The 16,257-nt window shown below is 51.8% G+C and overlaps 7 protein-coding genes across 7 annotated transcripts; 5 read left to right on the top strand and 2 right to left on the bottom strand.

Moving 5' to 3' along the window:
* Positions 1-501: 501 nt before the first annotated feature.
* Positions 502-2,489, top strand: FIBRA_00212 (uncharacterized protein; the record flags this gene model as incomplete). Its single annotated transcript, XM_012322111.1, has 5 exons — positions 502-874; positions 1,135-1,304; positions 1,356-1,380; positions 1,434-1,829; positions 1,882-2,489. 5 exons carry the CDS (start codon positions 502-504, stop codon positions 2,487-2,489), a joined length of 1,572 nt encoding a protein of 523 aa, XP_012177501.1.
* Positions 2,490-3,008: 519 nt separating this feature from the next.
* On the top strand, positions 3,009-6,124 carry FIBRA_00211 (uncharacterized protein; the record flags this gene model as incomplete). The annotated part of the gene is made up of 4 exons (XM_012322110.1): positions 3,009-3,071; positions 3,143-5,836; positions 5,890-5,963; positions 6,025-6,124. 4 exons carry the CDS (start codon positions 3,009-3,011, stop codon positions 6,122-6,124), a joined length of 2,931 nt encoding a protein of 976 aa, XP_012177500.1.
* Positions 6,125-7,645: 1,521 nt separating this feature from the next.
* FIBRA_00210 (uncharacterized protein) lies at positions 7,646-9,036 on the top strand (the record flags this gene model as incomplete). Its single annotated transcript, XM_012322109.1, has 7 exons — positions 7,646-7,703; positions 7,764-7,895; positions 7,960-8,190; positions 8,289-8,465; positions 8,520-8,671; positions 8,731-8,865; positions 8,923-9,036. 7 exons carry the CDS (start codon positions 7,646-7,648, stop codon positions 9,034-9,036), a joined length of 999 nt encoding a protein of 332 aa, XP_012177499.1.
* A 798-nt stretch (positions 9,037-9,834) lies between these two features.
* FIBRA_00209 (uncharacterized protein) lies at positions 9,835-10,355 on the top strand (the record flags this gene model as incomplete). The annotated part of the gene is made up of 2 exons (XM_012322108.1): positions 9,835-10,152; positions 10,206-10,355. 2 exons carry the CDS (start codon positions 9,835-9,837, stop codon positions 10,353-10,355), a joined length of 468 nt encoding a protein of 155 aa, XP_012177498.1.
* Positions 10,356-10,450: 95 nt separating this feature from the next.
* On the bottom strand, positions 10,451-11,864 carry FIBRA_00208 (uncharacterized protein; the record flags this gene model as incomplete). The annotated part of the gene is made up of 2 exons (XM_012322107.1): positions 10,451-10,893; positions 10,952-11,864. The coding sequence occupies 2 exons, from the start codon at positions 11,862-11,864 to the stop codon at positions 10,451-10,453; spliced, it is 1,356 nt and encodes a 451-aa protein (XP_012177497.1).
* A 695-nt stretch (positions 11,865-12,559) lies between these two features.
* FIBRA_00207 (uncharacterized protein) lies at positions 12,560-14,179 on the bottom strand (the record flags this gene model as incomplete). The annotated part of the gene is made up of 4 exons (XM_012322106.1): positions 12,560-13,207; positions 13,256-13,384; positions 13,434-14,088; positions 14,145-14,179. 4 exons carry the CDS (start codon positions 14,177-14,179, stop codon positions 12,560-12,562), a joined length of 1,467 nt encoding a protein of 488 aa, XP_012177496.1.
* Positions 14,180-15,201: 1,022 nt separating this feature from the next.
* On the top strand, positions 15,202-16,245 carry FIBRA_00206 (uncharacterized protein; the record flags this gene model as incomplete). Its single annotated transcript, XM_012322105.1, has 5 exons — positions 15,202-15,489; positions 15,538-15,639; positions 15,701-15,835; positions 15,886-16,068; positions 16,117-16,245. 5 exons carry the CDS (start codon positions 15,202-15,204, stop codon positions 16,243-16,245), a joined length of 837 nt encoding a protein of 278 aa, XP_012177495.1.
* Between the last annotated feature and the right edge of the window lie 12 nt (positions 16,246-16,257).

The following is a 16,257-nucleotide window of genomic DNA, read 5'->3' as shown; positions in this document are numbered from 1 at the left end:
CAGCAGAATCCTCGATGTGAAATTCGTCTTCACTCTCGCGGTGAAGGATGTGCCCATTCGACTCAAGCGTAGAACGCATGCGAAATTGTAAGCACGCTCAACCAGTGGAGTTGTGGAGAGTCTCGGGCTTCCTTGGAATGATTGTACGCACAGTGTGAATAATCTAAGACCCCATGCCATGTTGAATTCATTACGGAATAGTAGCCAATTGCGGGTGGTGTATTATCATGAGACTCGGAGTAACCATGATAGCAAGGATGGCTGAGCGGCGGGAGGCACTGGACAGCGGCCCGCCGACTGCGTGACGTCACGCGGAGCTAGTGGCAAATTGACGGCGCCAGGGGAAGATTTTTGTTTTTCTACTGCGGGGTGCTGCAGCCATGGACCCATCTTCCTGCTCAGCCCGCCCCTTCAATTATACCCCTCACTCTCTGTCCGCAACAGCGACGAGAGTTCACCATGGGTCTGTACTACCAGCAACCGTACAGATACCAGGGCGACATGCCATTTGCCCGCCAACCGCTCAAGGCCATCTACGTCGCCCAACGGCTTATTACCACGCTTCTCATGATACCCTTCTGGGTCCTCTACTATGCTCTTCTACCTAGAAGATACCGTCCGAGGCCATCCTGGTCGCTCAAGCAGATAGTGACCGTCAACTTTACCCGGCGCATATACAAGGTGACCGAAGTCGCTGGCGTCACTTGGGGCACGCGGAATCCCGAGGCGGCCTGTGACAATAGGACACTCCAGGAAACGAGGTTTGAGTGGATAGACCCGCTCCCTGTCGAGCTGTGCACCGGGATTATTGCAGACAAGCATGTTCCCCACAAGAGAGTGGGCGTCTTTGTCTGGCCCAAACACGATCCTGAAGGTATGCACATCTTCCCCGTATTCTTTTTGTGATTGGTGCCTCGGCTGGAAGATGCCATCAATCGTGCACCTTTTGGCGTGGCCTGTGCGCGTATCGTGCATTCGATGTGACGCGCCCGAAGATCGAATTTCGCTCGTCATCGCGTCAAAGTAGGACAGACAATGTTTGCGGATCTAAGGAATGTTTTTGCTGTATCAGCTTGTATCGGTTTGGGCAGAGGGAAGGTCGAGACAGCGCGCTAATAAGTCAACTTCTGCCAGCGCGTGGGCCATCGAAGAGCTCTGATGTCGCCTTGAACGATCCCCTCGATATTGAAGCCGCAGCCGGTGAGGTGCCTCTCATTGGCATCTTCTTGCATGGCGGCGGGTACTGTCACATGTCTGCACACGAGAAAGCCGGGACGTCCAAAATTCCGCGCCGGCTAATCCGAGTGAGTAATCCAATACATTTACTGGCATTTCTGCTGACGACCTGTATAAAGGACAACACCCTGACGAAAGTTTACGGTAAATGCCCAATGCCAGCCTCACGGCTTTACGCTGGAATTGACATATGTTAGGCGTAGAATATCGATTACTGCAACATGCGCCTTTTCCTGCCGCGGTTCAGGATGCTGCTGCGGTGTATGCACACATCGTTCGCCAGCATCAACGTCATCCCCTAGATTCTACATCTGATACCGATCCGCAAATACCAGGGACGAAGAGTGAGGATCCCACAGAGTGGGACTTCTTGAGTCCCAACGATATACCCGAAGCTATGAGACACGATGAAGAGAACACGAAGATAAAGAAACACGTTACACAAGCGGCACAGACCATGCAGTGCAAGATTATATTGATCGGCGACAGTGCAGGCGGCAATCTGGTGCTGGCGCTGGCGCGATGGATTAGGGACGAGGGCGTACTTCCACTACCAGACGGCCTCTTATTACTCTCGCCGTCTTGCGATCCATGTGAGTATATGAAGGTTTGTTGCTGTTGGACCGGAGCTGACCATTCTTGCAGCGCACGCATTTCCAGAAGCGCCTTCGTCATATATACCGCGGCCCCACGCAAGCACGGATTACCTGGTGGACACGCCGGAACCGCGCGCGTTGCTACAGCGGACGTTTCTGGGTCACAACTCGATCGAAACGATGCACAGTCCGTACGTGAGTCCGGCGTCTGGACGCGTTCTACGCGCATTCTACGGGGACGCGTTCGCCGAGAGCGTACAGTTCTTGACGATTCGGCAGATGGACACCATTGCGCGAGAGAATCTGCGCACGATGGTATCTGCACCAGCGACGCCGGTGCCGATGACACCCATGGTCGACGCTGGGCCGGAGCTGGAGCGGAGTCCGACGAGCCTGGCAAGGCCCATTATTGCATCGCCGCGTGGACTAAGTCTATTCAGCGACTTCCCCAAGACGTGCGTCGTACTGGGAGATGCCGAGCGGCTAGAAAGGGAGGTCATGAGGTTAGTGGGTGCGATGGAGCGCGACGGAGTGAGCGTGCGCACGGTCTGGGTGGAGGATGGGGTACACGACGTGCTGCAAATGGGGTGGTGGGACAAGGTAGTAATAAATAAAGTGTGGGAAGGGATTGAGGGGTGGCTAAGAGATTTTAACTGAAATTTTTGTATGTACTGTATCCCATGCTCAAGCGGAACTGGTCATTCCGTCTCCCCTTCTCAAACAGATGAGATAATTGCGTCGCGGGTCGCATAAGTACCTTAAGGTCAGAAACTCGTCTTTATTTGACTGCGGACGGGCTCATACCTGTCAGAGCTCTGGTTCACTTGATGCCCGAGGTGTCCTCCCCTGTGGCGGAGTGACTTTTGTTCTCGGCCATGGAGGGAAACTGGTGGCGGACAGCCTTGGAGAGGCGCCGGCTAAACATAGGCGTCCGCATCCGTCTGTGCGCCAATGTGAGGATTGTAATCCAATCCGAGTTTGGTCTCCACCCGGCACAACACCCCTTCGTCAGTTGTGATTGACCAGCTGCGGCTGGACTCCATGTCGAAACCCGTCACATCTTCCTCGTCGTTCTCTGCACAAAACATTCGCCTGCGTCCCCCGTCCCAGACTCACCCAACTCACCCAGTTCTTTGCTATCTGAGCTCCAAACACTGACGTCGCATCGAATTCTGAATGTCGGCGGGCCGTACGGGAACAATGCTCCAGGACCCTCACCGGGACCAGTCTGCTGCAAATGTGAGAGCTTCCCACTTCCTGGCAAGTGCTTTGTCTGGGTTCATGCTTGGCTTCTCACAAATACGAAGCAGATTCGCACAAGCCATTTCCTCAAGAAAGTATCTAACATTCGCACACCCAAACGCAAGAACAGCGACAGCAAACAGTTGGAGGTATGCGAACGCGGCGCACGTTCCATGGACCTTGGCTCGAAGGATTTTGCAATGCTGAATAACCAACACGCTACATTGCGTGTCAACAGAGGAGAGTCCCCTGTTCGCTATTCCTCAGAGACCGCACCCGAATCGAGAAACTGGTTGCGAGTCGGGAGGTCGATGACAGAAGGGTTGCCAGCCAACGTCACTTCACCCCTAGCAGACTCTACCCCAGTACTACATTTGCGAAGCGTTTCAGATAGTACGCCGCCTTTGTCTCGTGCTCGCTCGCAGGATCTCGTGGAGCAGATAGGGTCGATACAGCCAAGGGATGGATTTTCCAGCGGCCGCGGGAAAGGCGCTGCGGTTCCCGATCTGGAGGCCGACCCCGTGCCTTCAGCTCCCAATGTCAACTTGCCTATTCCTGCTGCGGAGGACGACGATGAAAGCTTGGCCGTCGTGCCCGTGCCGCCAATCATCGTGGACCCGAGTGACGACGGGCCAGATCCAACCGCTTTGGCAAGCAGAGCCTCGCCGCCGACGTTGACACTGGACACGAGCGGATTTGGTCCTGCTAGCTCGCTATGGAGTTCTTCTAGTGAAGTGTCGCCAGGCTTGTCCGGCAAACGCGACCTCGCCCCGCGTCTCGCGACGCTCCCGCCTCCTATGATGGCGAGCTACACCGCCAAGGGGGCTGCGCGGTTGACGCCGTCGATTATTACGCGCCATCCACCGATGCCTATCCTCAATCTGCCCACTCTTCCGTCGATCACGCCTACGCCGCCTGTTCGTGAGCAAGCACCGCTGCGGAGTATCCCCGCGTTGCCCATGCGTGGCCCGAGCGAGACAGAGCGGGAAGGTGATCAAGAAGGAGATGGACTCCTGGAGGAGGACGAGGACGAGGACGAGGGGTACGACGACGCGAGCCCGGGAATACGAGAGCCCGACGCTGGGGCGAGCGACGAGGATGACGCCGACGAGTCGGCCGATATGACGTCGCCTGCGTCACGTGTCCCCAGGTCTGCCGAGCAGCGTCAGATCGACTCGCATTTGGGCGTGTCGACGGAAGTCACCGAGAGGCCTAACCGGGCGAGTGTTTACCTTACGCCGCGAGCCTACAGCGGCCTGCCCGCTGCTCTCACCCGCCCTGGTCCCTCCTCTGTCGCATCCGACTATTTCTCATCCAAGAAATCAGACCGCGACTCGGAGCGCAGCTCTTCTCCTACACGCACACCCCGCCCCTCCGACTACATTAACACGCCATCCCTCCGCACCCCTGTGGTGGGGAATGGACCACAGATCATACCAATGCCGAATGGGTCTCCAAGGCCTGGCCTATATCAGTTCGGATCCCGTAGCATGGTCGATCTTCTTTCGACGAAGGGCAAGGACAAGCTGGCATCACCGATAATTGGGGCCGACTCTGTTATGCAACGGCGGAGAAGCAAGCTGCCACCAGGCCCACCCCTTGTCGACGAAGATGCGAGTGGTGCTCCTAGCGTGCAGGTCGAACCAGAAGAAGACGAGTCCCCCGCGTCTCCTACTCTTCGGCGACAACGTTCACTACCCACGTACAAGATGTCATCTAACCCACCTCCTTATCCGTCTTTCCATCCTCGACGTGGTCCGGCAATACAACCGCGCGACGAGGAAGGCAAGGAGCGTCTCCCTTCTTACTCGAACTCAATCCACCTTGCGGTTGTCATGCCCCGCAAGCTAGAGTTCACCGCGCCGGGCATCCAGGCGAAAGATAGGAAATGGCGCCGAGTGCTCTGTGTGCTTGAAGGCACTGCCTTCAAAGTGTACAAGTGCCCGCCTGGTGCAGCTGGTGTGAGTGCCATTGAGGAATGGTGGGAGAAGAAGGTCGGCGTGGGCGACATTACCGTCTCACATCCGGCAGCCGCAGCGCAGCCTGGCATCAGGGTAAGTGCGGTACGAGGTCGGACCACCGAGGCGGAGAGTCAGACGGAAAGACCACGAAAGGCCGATAATCCTGACGACACGCCCTCAACGCCGATACCTGAGAATAGCCCACCTCTAGTGCACCCCCCGCCTCCACTACCACCACCGCCTTCACGCTCGAAACTACATATTACCAATTTGCTTCATCCTTCGCGATCAAGTCACTTCAAGAATTCGGGCGCGACAGCGACTGCGCGGACGAGTTCAACAAGCAATCGTTCGACATTGTCAACGAGCAGTCGGTCCAGTAACGTCGATTTACCGCGTCCCCGTGCGAGTATGGATCCCCTGCGAACAGACGACCATTCGATGATATCGGTGGTACCCCGGGCGTCGGTTGACGTTGCGCCGGCGCGCTCGAGTTATGCCTCCACTACGCCTTCTCGCGTTTCTACTTCTAATTCATCTCCCTCCGCCACCGACAGCTCATCCATTTTTTCTCGCTCGCGGTTACTTTCTCCTTCCTCCGATTATTCACAGCCAAACTCGGCGAAGAGCGTTGTAGAGCCGTCGCCAAAAGATCTTCTGCGCGCGTACACGCTTCAACACGCAGAGAGCGGTCTAGCGAGCGACTACCTGAAGCGGAAGAACGTAATCAGGGTCCGTGTGGAAGGCGAACAATTCCTTCTGCAGGCTCAAGACGTGGCCTCTGTCATTGAGTGGATCGAGGTTCGTACATCAAGGCTCGAAGATGAATTATATTGCTTATATCCGTCCAATAGGGCATACAAGCTGCCACTAATATCTCCCTTGATCTCGACGAACGTCCGATGCCAAGAGGCCCTATGTTCCCAAGGTTCGTCTTCATGGATTAGCTTTGACTGTTGTCGACAAACAGTGACTTTTTGTTCTTGCAGACGTCGCCGACGAAGAGCTCGTACTGTCGCTGCTAGTACAGAGATACCACGTAGCTCCGTCGCCGACGCTACGCCAACGATTCTCTCAACACCCGCATGATCACCTTTGATATGGCAATTCTTACCGTATGCCACCAAGTTGGCTGCTTATTGATGTCAAAGTTCTGGTTTGTGTGTATGCTTTATTTCCGTGCCACCCTGTACGTTGCCGTTTAGAGCTTTCCTCCTCATCTCTGGCGTACTGCCATATCGTCTGTACACGTGTAAGTGTAATCTACCTGGGCTCAAGGCGTGCTCCCTGTTTTCCCGCATATCCTTACATCCTCCAGGGTACCACCCAGTACATCCTCACATCCCACTTATGGTCACTGCCACGTTATTAAAGGAGAAGCATGTCCATGACTGCCTATGATACGTTTACGCAACTAATGGAAGCCCGCTCGTTTACTGTTTGAAGGACATAGAGTAACACAAAGGCGAAAATAATTGTCACATCCGGAACGTTGCTGTCGCCTGCGAATTATACGTTTCGAGCCATGACAGAAAGGGATCGCCTGATTCGCCTCTTGCAGAAGACTGATGGTTTCGCGGGAAATATTTTTGACCCTATCCAGCTCTAGCATTGCTATGCAGTGATCTAGCGTATGGGCTGCAGGAGTGAATGTCTCGACAAACGCAATACGCATAAATCTAACAGCTATTGACAATTTGATCAGAGGAAGAGTGTAACCTGGTTCCTTGTTCCGAATGTCAAGCTGAGGGCTCGACACTTCGTGAAAGAGAGTATCACAAAAACAAAGCAGCACCATAAGGAGCGCCATAAGGGGCACCATTGACGGCCTTCGGAAGCACTGTGTGCGTCAAAAACAAGAACCCCAGTGTCAAGGTAATAAAGGGTCATTCGACATAATAGCGTACGCCGGTCCGAGCATGTCTTTCATGTTCACATGAATATTGTACGAGCAGCATGAAATGGAAGCGTATCGCGCATGCTCAAAGAGCTCTCTGTAGAAGTAAATGATGATCCAGACGACATGGGGAACATATGTTAGCGACAAGGCGATGGCTTCGCATGTTGGCATGGAGGCTGCCTCATTTCCTTGCCACTTTGCGCGAACCTGGCAAATGGTTACTGAGCGTACCTGCACTGGGCGCCTCATATTCGACGCCTAGCAAACAGAAAAATGTGACAACAGCGAACCAACCTGAGAACGAGATGACAAACACGAAAAAAAAAAAGAAACACTTTGTCCAGATCTGTGTTTGGACGCAGTTGCTATGAAGAAGTGGGCCCAGACAAGAAGGATTTGGACTCCGCTGGACACTCCGCCCGAGGATGTGGCGCGCTGAGCACGGGAGGGTCACATCATCCGCGTCCCTCGTTATCTGCTGCTTCGACTCTCAAATTTCGCTTTCTCTGGTGCTGCAGCCGGCTGACCACCGACGCTCCCCATTTCCATAGCATAACACTTCAGGTCTCCATCCTTGTACCGCAAATTGTTCCTCCTGCCCTCTCATAAAGACCGGGTCATCACTTCAAAATACGATTGTTGTTAACGGCCAGCAGCGCTCGCACTCTCTTGAATCGATCCTCCGACCGTCTCCTTGAAACGGTGAAGTCATGGCGGACACTGCGACGGAGATCGACCTCGACTCAGTCATTGACAGGCTTCTTGAAGGTAAGCAGTCACCCGAGTACGCGTGCGCTGTGCTCTCTCACCGAACCCGCTCCCCTCCAGTACGCGGCAACCGTCCAGGGAAGCCCGTACAACTGCAGGAATACGAAATAAAGTACCTTTGTACGAAAGCTCGCGAGATTTTTATCAATCAGCCCATCCTACTTGAACTGGAGGCTCCCATCAAGATATGTGGTATGCCCCGCGTCTCTCGACGTCGTGTCTGTTAGCACACATATCATTGACACACAAACCTCAGGTGACATCCACGGCCAATATTATGACTTATTGCGACTTTTCGAATATGGAGGATTTCCGCCAGAAGCGAATTACTTATTCCTCGGGGACTACGTGGATCGCGGCAAGCAATCCTTGGAAACTATTTGTCTTCTATTGGCATACAAAATTAAGTACCCGGAAAACTTCTTCGTGCTGAGGGGAAATCACGAGTGTGCAAGTATCAACCGAATCTACGGGTTCTATGATGAATGTGCGTTCTTGCTGCTCTTGGCGCTCTGATGACTCAAGCACACGTATCTCTCATACTCTCTTTCCATTCTTCACGAACTTGAACGCTATGCACGGTAGGCAAGCGACGGTACAACATCAAGCTCTGGAAGACTTTCACCGATTGCTTCAACTGTCTACCCATCGCAGCCATCATCGATGAAAAGATCTTCACGATGCACGGAGGTCTCTCACCAGACTTGCAGTCAATGGAGCAGATCCGAAGGGTTATGAGACCCACTGACGTCCCTGATACTGGTATGCTGATGTCTGCTTTGGAAACGTATCCAATGCGCTGACGTTTGAATCTAGGCCTCTTGTGTGATCTTCTTTGGTCAGACCCCGATAAAGATATTACAGGTTGGTCGGAGAACGATCGAGGAGTGTCATTTACGTTTGGACCCGATGTCGTGTCGAGGTTCCTGCAGAAGCACGACATGGATTTGATATGTCGAGCGCATCAGGTATAATTACACTTGTATCTTTGACTGCCACTCACTGAAAAATTTGGTCTGGGATGTAGGTCGTGGAAGACGGGTATGAGTTTTTCGCCAAGCGACACTTAGTGACCTTGTTCTCGGCGCCCAATTATTGTGGCGAGTTTGATAATGCGGGGGCTATGATGAGTGTAGACGAAACGCTTCTGTGCTCTTTCCAAGTGCGTGTGCCTTCGTTTCTAGTATTTCGGAAGAGATTTGTTGATGTACTGCTACAGATATTGAAGCCTGCTGAGAAAAAGGCCAAATATCCTTACGGCGGTGTGAATATGGGGCGGCCGGTCACAACACCTCGCAAACAGAAGAAGAAGGATGCTAGCAAAATGGGCTGAGACAGCAATAACGTCTACATCGATTTGCGTCTGGTCCGTCATATACGCTATTCTCCTTCTCCCTCGTCTCTTTGGTTCCTCTCGGTTTAGTGGGCGGCTAGTTTGTCAGTGTGGGTACAGAGCGACTTGGAGAAAGTTAGGGTGTTTGTGCGAGAGCGCTATGCTGAGTAGTTTTGGTGGTATCGGAAGAACAGGCAAACTAGCGGACCCAGGCAGTTGAGGATATTGTAGGATGTCCAGCAGCAGGGATGGAAGACGGCGCTCGCGATTCAAATGACCACATATTCGACACGCATGCTCATGGACTCGACTGCATTGCATCACTAAATATGTCTACCGCAACAGTTCTCCTGCACGATTCTGTATGATTTTCTCTGCACTCCTCGTTGTCCCGCGTCTGTACTTGTCCTACCTATTCCATCCTACGTATCTATTCGGCTCAACCCGCGGACACTGTTCTAATATCCTGATAGAATATCTTCTTTCTGCATCAGGTCCTCTTCCGTGCCTGTGGTGCATGTCCCGCGATCACCTCCCTTTGCGCCTTTATTGTAATACGCTTCCTTTCTCAGTCCCCTTTTCTTCCTTTGTACTCGAAACTTTGCTAGCCTTCTTGATCTTGCTCTCCTCCTTCATGTGAAAATAGGTATCCATATATTACGAATAAAGTATCTATTATTCTCGATTTTCGTGCATATGAGTTCGTGCGATATGAAGCGCTGTGCAGATGTCATGCAGCCACTGCTGAGCGCCGGGCATCAACTCTTCGACCATTGACTGCATCATCTTCGAACGATTATGGCGTCTTTGCTTCCAATCTTAGCATCTGTTCGTCGTGGTCTCTTCAATCGTCTGCTTACCACGACAGCAAGCCGATCCGCAGACCCATGGCTGCTTCCTAACACTCCCGAGCACCTGGCGTCGACAACCACACCTGCTGACATGCCAGCGCCAGTCCCTCTTCCTCGACCGGGGGAGATACTCGAGACGATGCGTGCGAGGCTTGTTTACCAAGCACGAAAGCGAGGAACGCTTGAAAGCGACCTGTTGTTGAGCACATTCGCAAAGGAGGAGCTCGGGTCTATGAATGAGGAAGAGCTAAGGGAGTTTGACAAGGTGCGTCCTGAATAGTGCCTGAAAGGTTCACATCTTCATTTTCATTCCCATAGCTCATGGATGAGGCCGACTGGGATATCTACTACTGGGCAACGGAGAAGAGAACGCCGCCGGAGCGATGGGTCAACTCGATGTTACTGGAGAAACTGCGGAAGCATGTCCGAAATGAGGGGAAAGTCGTCCGTCGTATGCCAGACTTGTAGTCCTTCCACAGCTGTCCAGTGCCTGGATGCTGTACGCTGAGATTATATTCATACTCCACATGATTACTACCAGATCACCAATGTAATGTAACAGTCTATCTTGTCCGAGCCAAGCCATCTTCATATTTCTGGAGTAGCAGCCTCTCAACCCATCCTCCGATAGGATAGACCTTTTCCCACTGATTGTGTAAATGTATAGAGAATATTTGTCCGAGCACTTTGTCCAGGCCGCCTCCTTCTTCCCTTCCCAGACCCATCGTCCAGCGCCCATTCACTGGGTCGGGAGTGAATGGGTCAGGAAGACGATTGTCGAGCCTACATGAACGTCCGTCCGAGAAGCAAAACGGTAGTACTTTGAAAGGCGGGATGGACGCGGCAACGAGTCGCCTCCAGAGCTTGAGGTAGAGCAGTGACCCCCAGTCCGTTGTCCCTTTCCTAGGCGGCTGCGACGTCGTCATTATATGGAAGGCTTCGCATAGATATGGAGAATGTTGGCGGAAGCGCATGAGAGCACCATTAAAGGGTGAGTACATTTTGTCTATGTGGAAATATGTTACTCGTGCCCAATATCACAGCAAGACCATGCAAAGACGCACCATAGCAATCCCATTGTGTCACAAATTCGTGGTCGAGTAGAGGAGAAAGATCCCGCGTAAGCAAGGAGTCCATGTCCACCCAAACTCCTCCGAATGCCCATAGTACCAGCAACCGCACCAAGTCTCCGTCAATCCATGCCCTCGAATCCTTTACCATCAACAACTCGCTGCCTGCCAACTCCGTGCCCCGTGCCAGTTCGTTGTAGTCGACAATTCTGAGCTCGAACGCCTCTGGATATCGCCGCAACCAATAGTCCAAGATCGAGTTTCTGGATAGATCTCCATTTGACCAGAGGATGAGGCGCACATTGTCAGTATTCTGCGTCGCGAAGAATGATTTCAACATCCATTCTTGCCGAGTACCGAAAGGGGCCAGATCTGAACGCCAATATGTATGATAGAAAGTAATTCCTTCATTTGAGGTTATGCTCCCGCTAGCATCTTGGATCGTCCCCGCGAAATCGTAACAGTCCATTCCAAGCCGCAGTGGCAGACCCGCCTGTACTTCTGTCTGCTTGAGCCCGTAGATAGCTTCACTCACATTGTAAAGCGGTGAGACGCGTTCGGGACGAAAACAATCCGAGAGTGGGAGGATAGGTTCTATTTCGCTCTGGATCCATTCGCGCGAGTAGAACGCGAGTTCAATATGGGGTTCCCAGACGAGGAGCCCCCCTAAGATCAGCAGTATGATACAAGGCACCGCAACTTTGAGTACAGTGATAATAATGCGGGGGCGGAGGAGATAGTGCTGCAATGCTAGACATTTGTAACGCCAGCGTCGGGAGTGTTTGTCCGAGATGGCTGTCGGGAGACGGGGAGACGGTAGCCAATCTCGGTCTTCCAGTGAGGGTCGTTGACGAGATGAAGATCCAAAGGCGTATGAAGGCAAGTGTACAAACTCGCCCTGTGACATGAGTGTGTTGTGTCCGAGTTCGGATGAATCAAGAATGTTCACGGTTGAACGTTCAAGTTGAACCACGGTTGTTACACTAGTTATCGAATTATGCAACAAGCCGAAATGGACAGGATGTGGCTCAGAAACAGCTCACTGAGTGCGAGGACACGTAAGTACGACAGAGAGTAGCATAGCGTCGCCATGACTCAGTCCTAAGCAGCGGGAGAAGCGCTTGTGACAAGTACATATGCTTTCGGAAATACAGGACGACCAAGCCAGCCAAAGACTTCATTCAAACTACTTACGACGAATACATGCTCATACTGCGGTACGGGTGAGGGCTGAGGGGAGTAACACGAGAAATAAAAACACCGTAAGCTTATAGGATAGATAGGCTACGTATACTCAGACGGTCAGAGAAAGCGGGGTAGACGCGAATGACTGGAAGGGACATTGGCCGGATAGTATGCCAAGGCGATGAGATGTGGGTGTGAGTGTTCCAGACATCGGTTATATGATACAGAAGCCCTGTGCGAACGCTGTAAAGCTTGATATGATCGTAAATGAAAGACGAGTTTGCTGGACTGATCTCGACGTGCCCCTCCACCCCCCTCCATACCTACTCAAACGTGCTTCCAGCTTGAACCACCACCTCCACAACTACAATACGTTGATGACGATGCAGCTCTAACTGTGGATATAGGCCAGCACTATCACCGCGCAACAGGCACACCGCCACGATAAGCTTGATAGGGAGCTCGTGCCTGCGTCGAGGGTATCGCGCTCCCGTTCTGCGGTCGGGGAGGCTGCGGGTTACTTGAATATACAACTTGTGCTGGCGAGGATTGTTGGGTGGTGGAGGCGATTTGTGCTGGAGTTGGCTGACGTTGATTCTGGACGGCTCGAACCTTCTGTTCAGTGGGCTCCTCGGTGGTACCAGGTGCAACATAGAGCCCCTTGTCTATCTGCTGGGGAATTGGTTGGATTTCGGTGCCCAACTCCTGCTCAATTTTATACAGGTTGAAGCGATCCTCGTATGTGACCAGATTTATCGCGAGACCGAGATGGCCAAATCGTCCAGAACGACCAATCCGGTGAAGGTATGTTTCGGAGTTCTTAGGGAAATCAAAATTGATGACGACATTTACGGCCTGGATGTCGATACCACGAGTGAGGAGGTCCGAGCAGACAAGGTTGCGGCATACACCATTACGGAAATCGTGGAAGACACGATTACGATGCGATTGTAACATCTTCGCATGAGAATAGAAGCAGGAATAGCCCAGTTCCGTCACCTTCTTTGCGAGTAATTCGACACGGTTGGTTGAATTGCAGAAAATAATAGACTGATTAATTTGTAACTGGACGCCATCAGCCAGAAGCATAAGCAGAGAGATCCTGTAGCGCACCTTAGAGAACAGAGTATTGAGACAATGAACCTTCTGCCGTTCCTCGACGTAGGCATAGTATTGCGTCACGCCGCGAAGAGTAAGCTCGTCCATGAGATTAATTTCGTAAGGTGACCTCATATATTTGTCCTTCACAAGGAATCAGGTTGATGTAGATAATAAAAGAATACTAACTCACTTTGAAGTCCTTTACTATTAGTGGGAATGTTGCGCTAAACAGCATGACTTGACGGTCTTTCGATATATACGACAACAATTGCTCCATAACAGGCGCGAATTCCGGCGAAAGCAGCTTATCCGCTTCATCCATCACGAATACGGGGCATTCACTCAAGTCCGCCACGTTCTTCCCCGCTAGATCTAGTATACGACCCGGTGTTCCAACGAGGACATGCACGGTCTCAGACAAGCGCATAATGTCGTCTTTTAGTGTTGTTCCACCGGTGGTAACCATTACCTGGATGCCCATATGCTTTCCGAGAATCTTGCACACCTGGGACGTCTGGAGGGCAAGCTCGCGTGTGGGTACAAGCAGCAATGCTTGAATTTTGTTCTTGTTCACGTCAATTTGTTGAAGGGAAGGGATGACGAATGCGGCGGTTTTCCCAGTGCCGTTCTTGGCACGAGCGAGAACATCGCGTTTGGTGAGTGCAATAGGGATAGCCTCTTCTTGGATGGGAGAAGGCTTTTCGAAACCAGCTTCGAAAATCCCCATGAGGAGCTCCCGTCGCAAGAACATGTCTTCGAATTCGATGCCCTTCGTGGCAGTTACGTCCTCGGTTTGAGGACGATCGTCTTTTGGTGGCGGGCGCAAATCGGCCTTCCATGCGTCACTATGACTGGTACAAATTAACATTAGAGAGAAAAGTGCCGGCGATATCTAACTTACGAGGTCGATGATGAAGGACGTGCTTGTTGGGCCATTGTGGAGTGAGTGTAGAGGATGTAGACGAGGATTGGAGTGACCCTGCGCTGGAGTGATTATGGGAAGGTGATGGGTAACGTCAATTCTTCGAGTTGGCTAGCAGCGGGAAAGATGGAAGAGCCTTGGAGGAGTTAAACGTCTGAGAATGGTGGAAGAGAGTTGGAGTGCTGGACGTCGTCGTTGTTGTCAGAGAAATTGACAGCTTATTGCCGACCTTGAGGTTTAGTGTGACGCCGTGCAGTGACGACTGCCGTGACCGTGACCATCATCGAGTGGGATGATGGCAATGGGCGCTTGAGGACCATGCGCCGACTTTCGACGCTGCATGCACGACAATGGCACGGGCAAGCTCTCTCGTACTCGTCCTCTAAAATATTATTCTTTGGTCGAGATGAATTCTCCTGTCTCGTCTTACAGAGACTTCACGAGGCAAGAGGTGCGTGTATGCACGGTTGGGTCATGTCATTTGAACTTGAATCCTTTGGAACAGATGTGTGGAATGAGCTACATATTGTGACGCAACCGGATGTCAAAATAGGTAGACGTGGTTCAAAGGTTTCTGAATGTAAGTCTTTGCTTTTAAATTGTCTCCTTTCCTATCATTCCTCCGCTTTGAGTATCTGGCACCTGCGTCTTTAATTATCACCGCTGGTTTTAATGTGAACTATGCGAGGGCGTACTACGCGCGCTTTAATGGAGATAGCAGAAGCTATCTTAAGTCCTTTATCCTCTCTCTCGGACCGTTTTGTTGTCTCCTAGCAAGAAACTCCGCAAAATCAAGTTTGATCAGTCAATGTGCACATATCCTCAGGAAAGATATTGTGTTGTATTGGATTCCTGCATCTCCCTTCCGTCATTATGATGCTGTCTTCGATCCCTAATACCTCTTTTCAGCGCCTCTGAAAAGCTTGGGCTATCAGTTAAAATTACCCGTACATTTTATTCCGGCCGCAAAAGCAGGGTTCAAGAATTGGCAGGTTGAACCATCTCATCTCCTGTGTCATCACATCCTCACATCTCAATGCAGCCACCCGCTCCATTCTCCTCTGCATTGGCATCTGCGCCTCCTCATCCTCACGTCCTAATCACTGCATCATTCGGACGTATACTTCCAAAGACACTACTCGATCTTTTCTCGCCTTCTCTGCGACTCAACGTCCACCCTTCTTTACTACCTGTATACCGTGGCGCAGCACCCATCCAACATGCATTGTTAGATGGGCAAAAGGAGACTGGGGTATGCATAATTGAGATGATGGAGCGCAATAAAGGGATAGATGCAGGTGGGATTTGGAACCAGAAACTAATGGTAAGTGACATGATCGTGGATCGAGGGAAATGATTAACAGGCATGCAGGATATTCCTGAGAATGCTACATTTGTCACATTGAGAGACATCCTTGGTCGTGAAGGTGGAGATCTTCTCGTTTCGGCGCTTCGAGACATACTCGCCGGCAAGGTTAGATTGAGTCCCGCCTGTTGCGCCCTAAGATTTTTACTGACAACCCTCCCGTACATAGGCAACATTGATGCCTCAGACTACTGATGCGGCAGCACGCCGCGCGCCAGTCATTACCTCAAACGATGCCATTGTCAATTTTACGACGATGACCGCAGAAGACATCGTTAGACGATATCGTGCGATTTCCCATCAGGTGAACGTCGTGTCATTCTATCCTGTCCCCGCTGCTCACTTGTATTCCAGAAACCAATCATTGCATATTTGAAGACAAATAGATCTCTACAGTTACATTCACCGTCGGTGCTCACCGACTCAATGCAGGCTGTGGATGATATCCTAACTGCGCCGGGGACTGCTATCTACCACTCACCTTCCGCGTCGCTACTGATTCGCTGTGCTTCTAACTCAATCCTGTCTGTTCCTCAGGTACGTGTTTAACTGACTCGTTTTTTGTATCAACTAAGAGGCATATAGGTCAAGCAGCAAGATAGGTCAATGTTGAAAGCCAAAGACTGGTGGAACGGTGTGAGACCCGAGATGAGGCTGAGTGGAGGAGATGAAGGTCCTGTGCAATTCGTCAGAACGCAGATCGTGGAGTCGTAGCGGGCATCCTAC

Source organism: Fibroporia radiculosa, assembly GCF_000313525.1.
Source record: "Fibroporia radiculosa TFFH 294 genomic supercontigs, scaffold66, whole genome shotgun sequence".
Taxonomy (NCBI): domain Eukaryota; kingdom Fungi; phylum Basidiomycota; class Agaricomycetes; order Polyporales; family Fibroporiaceae; genus Fibroporia; species Fibroporia radiculosa.
The sequence above is the reverse complement of the archived record's forward strand: the minus strand, read 5'-3'. Positions and strand labels throughout refer to the sequence as shown.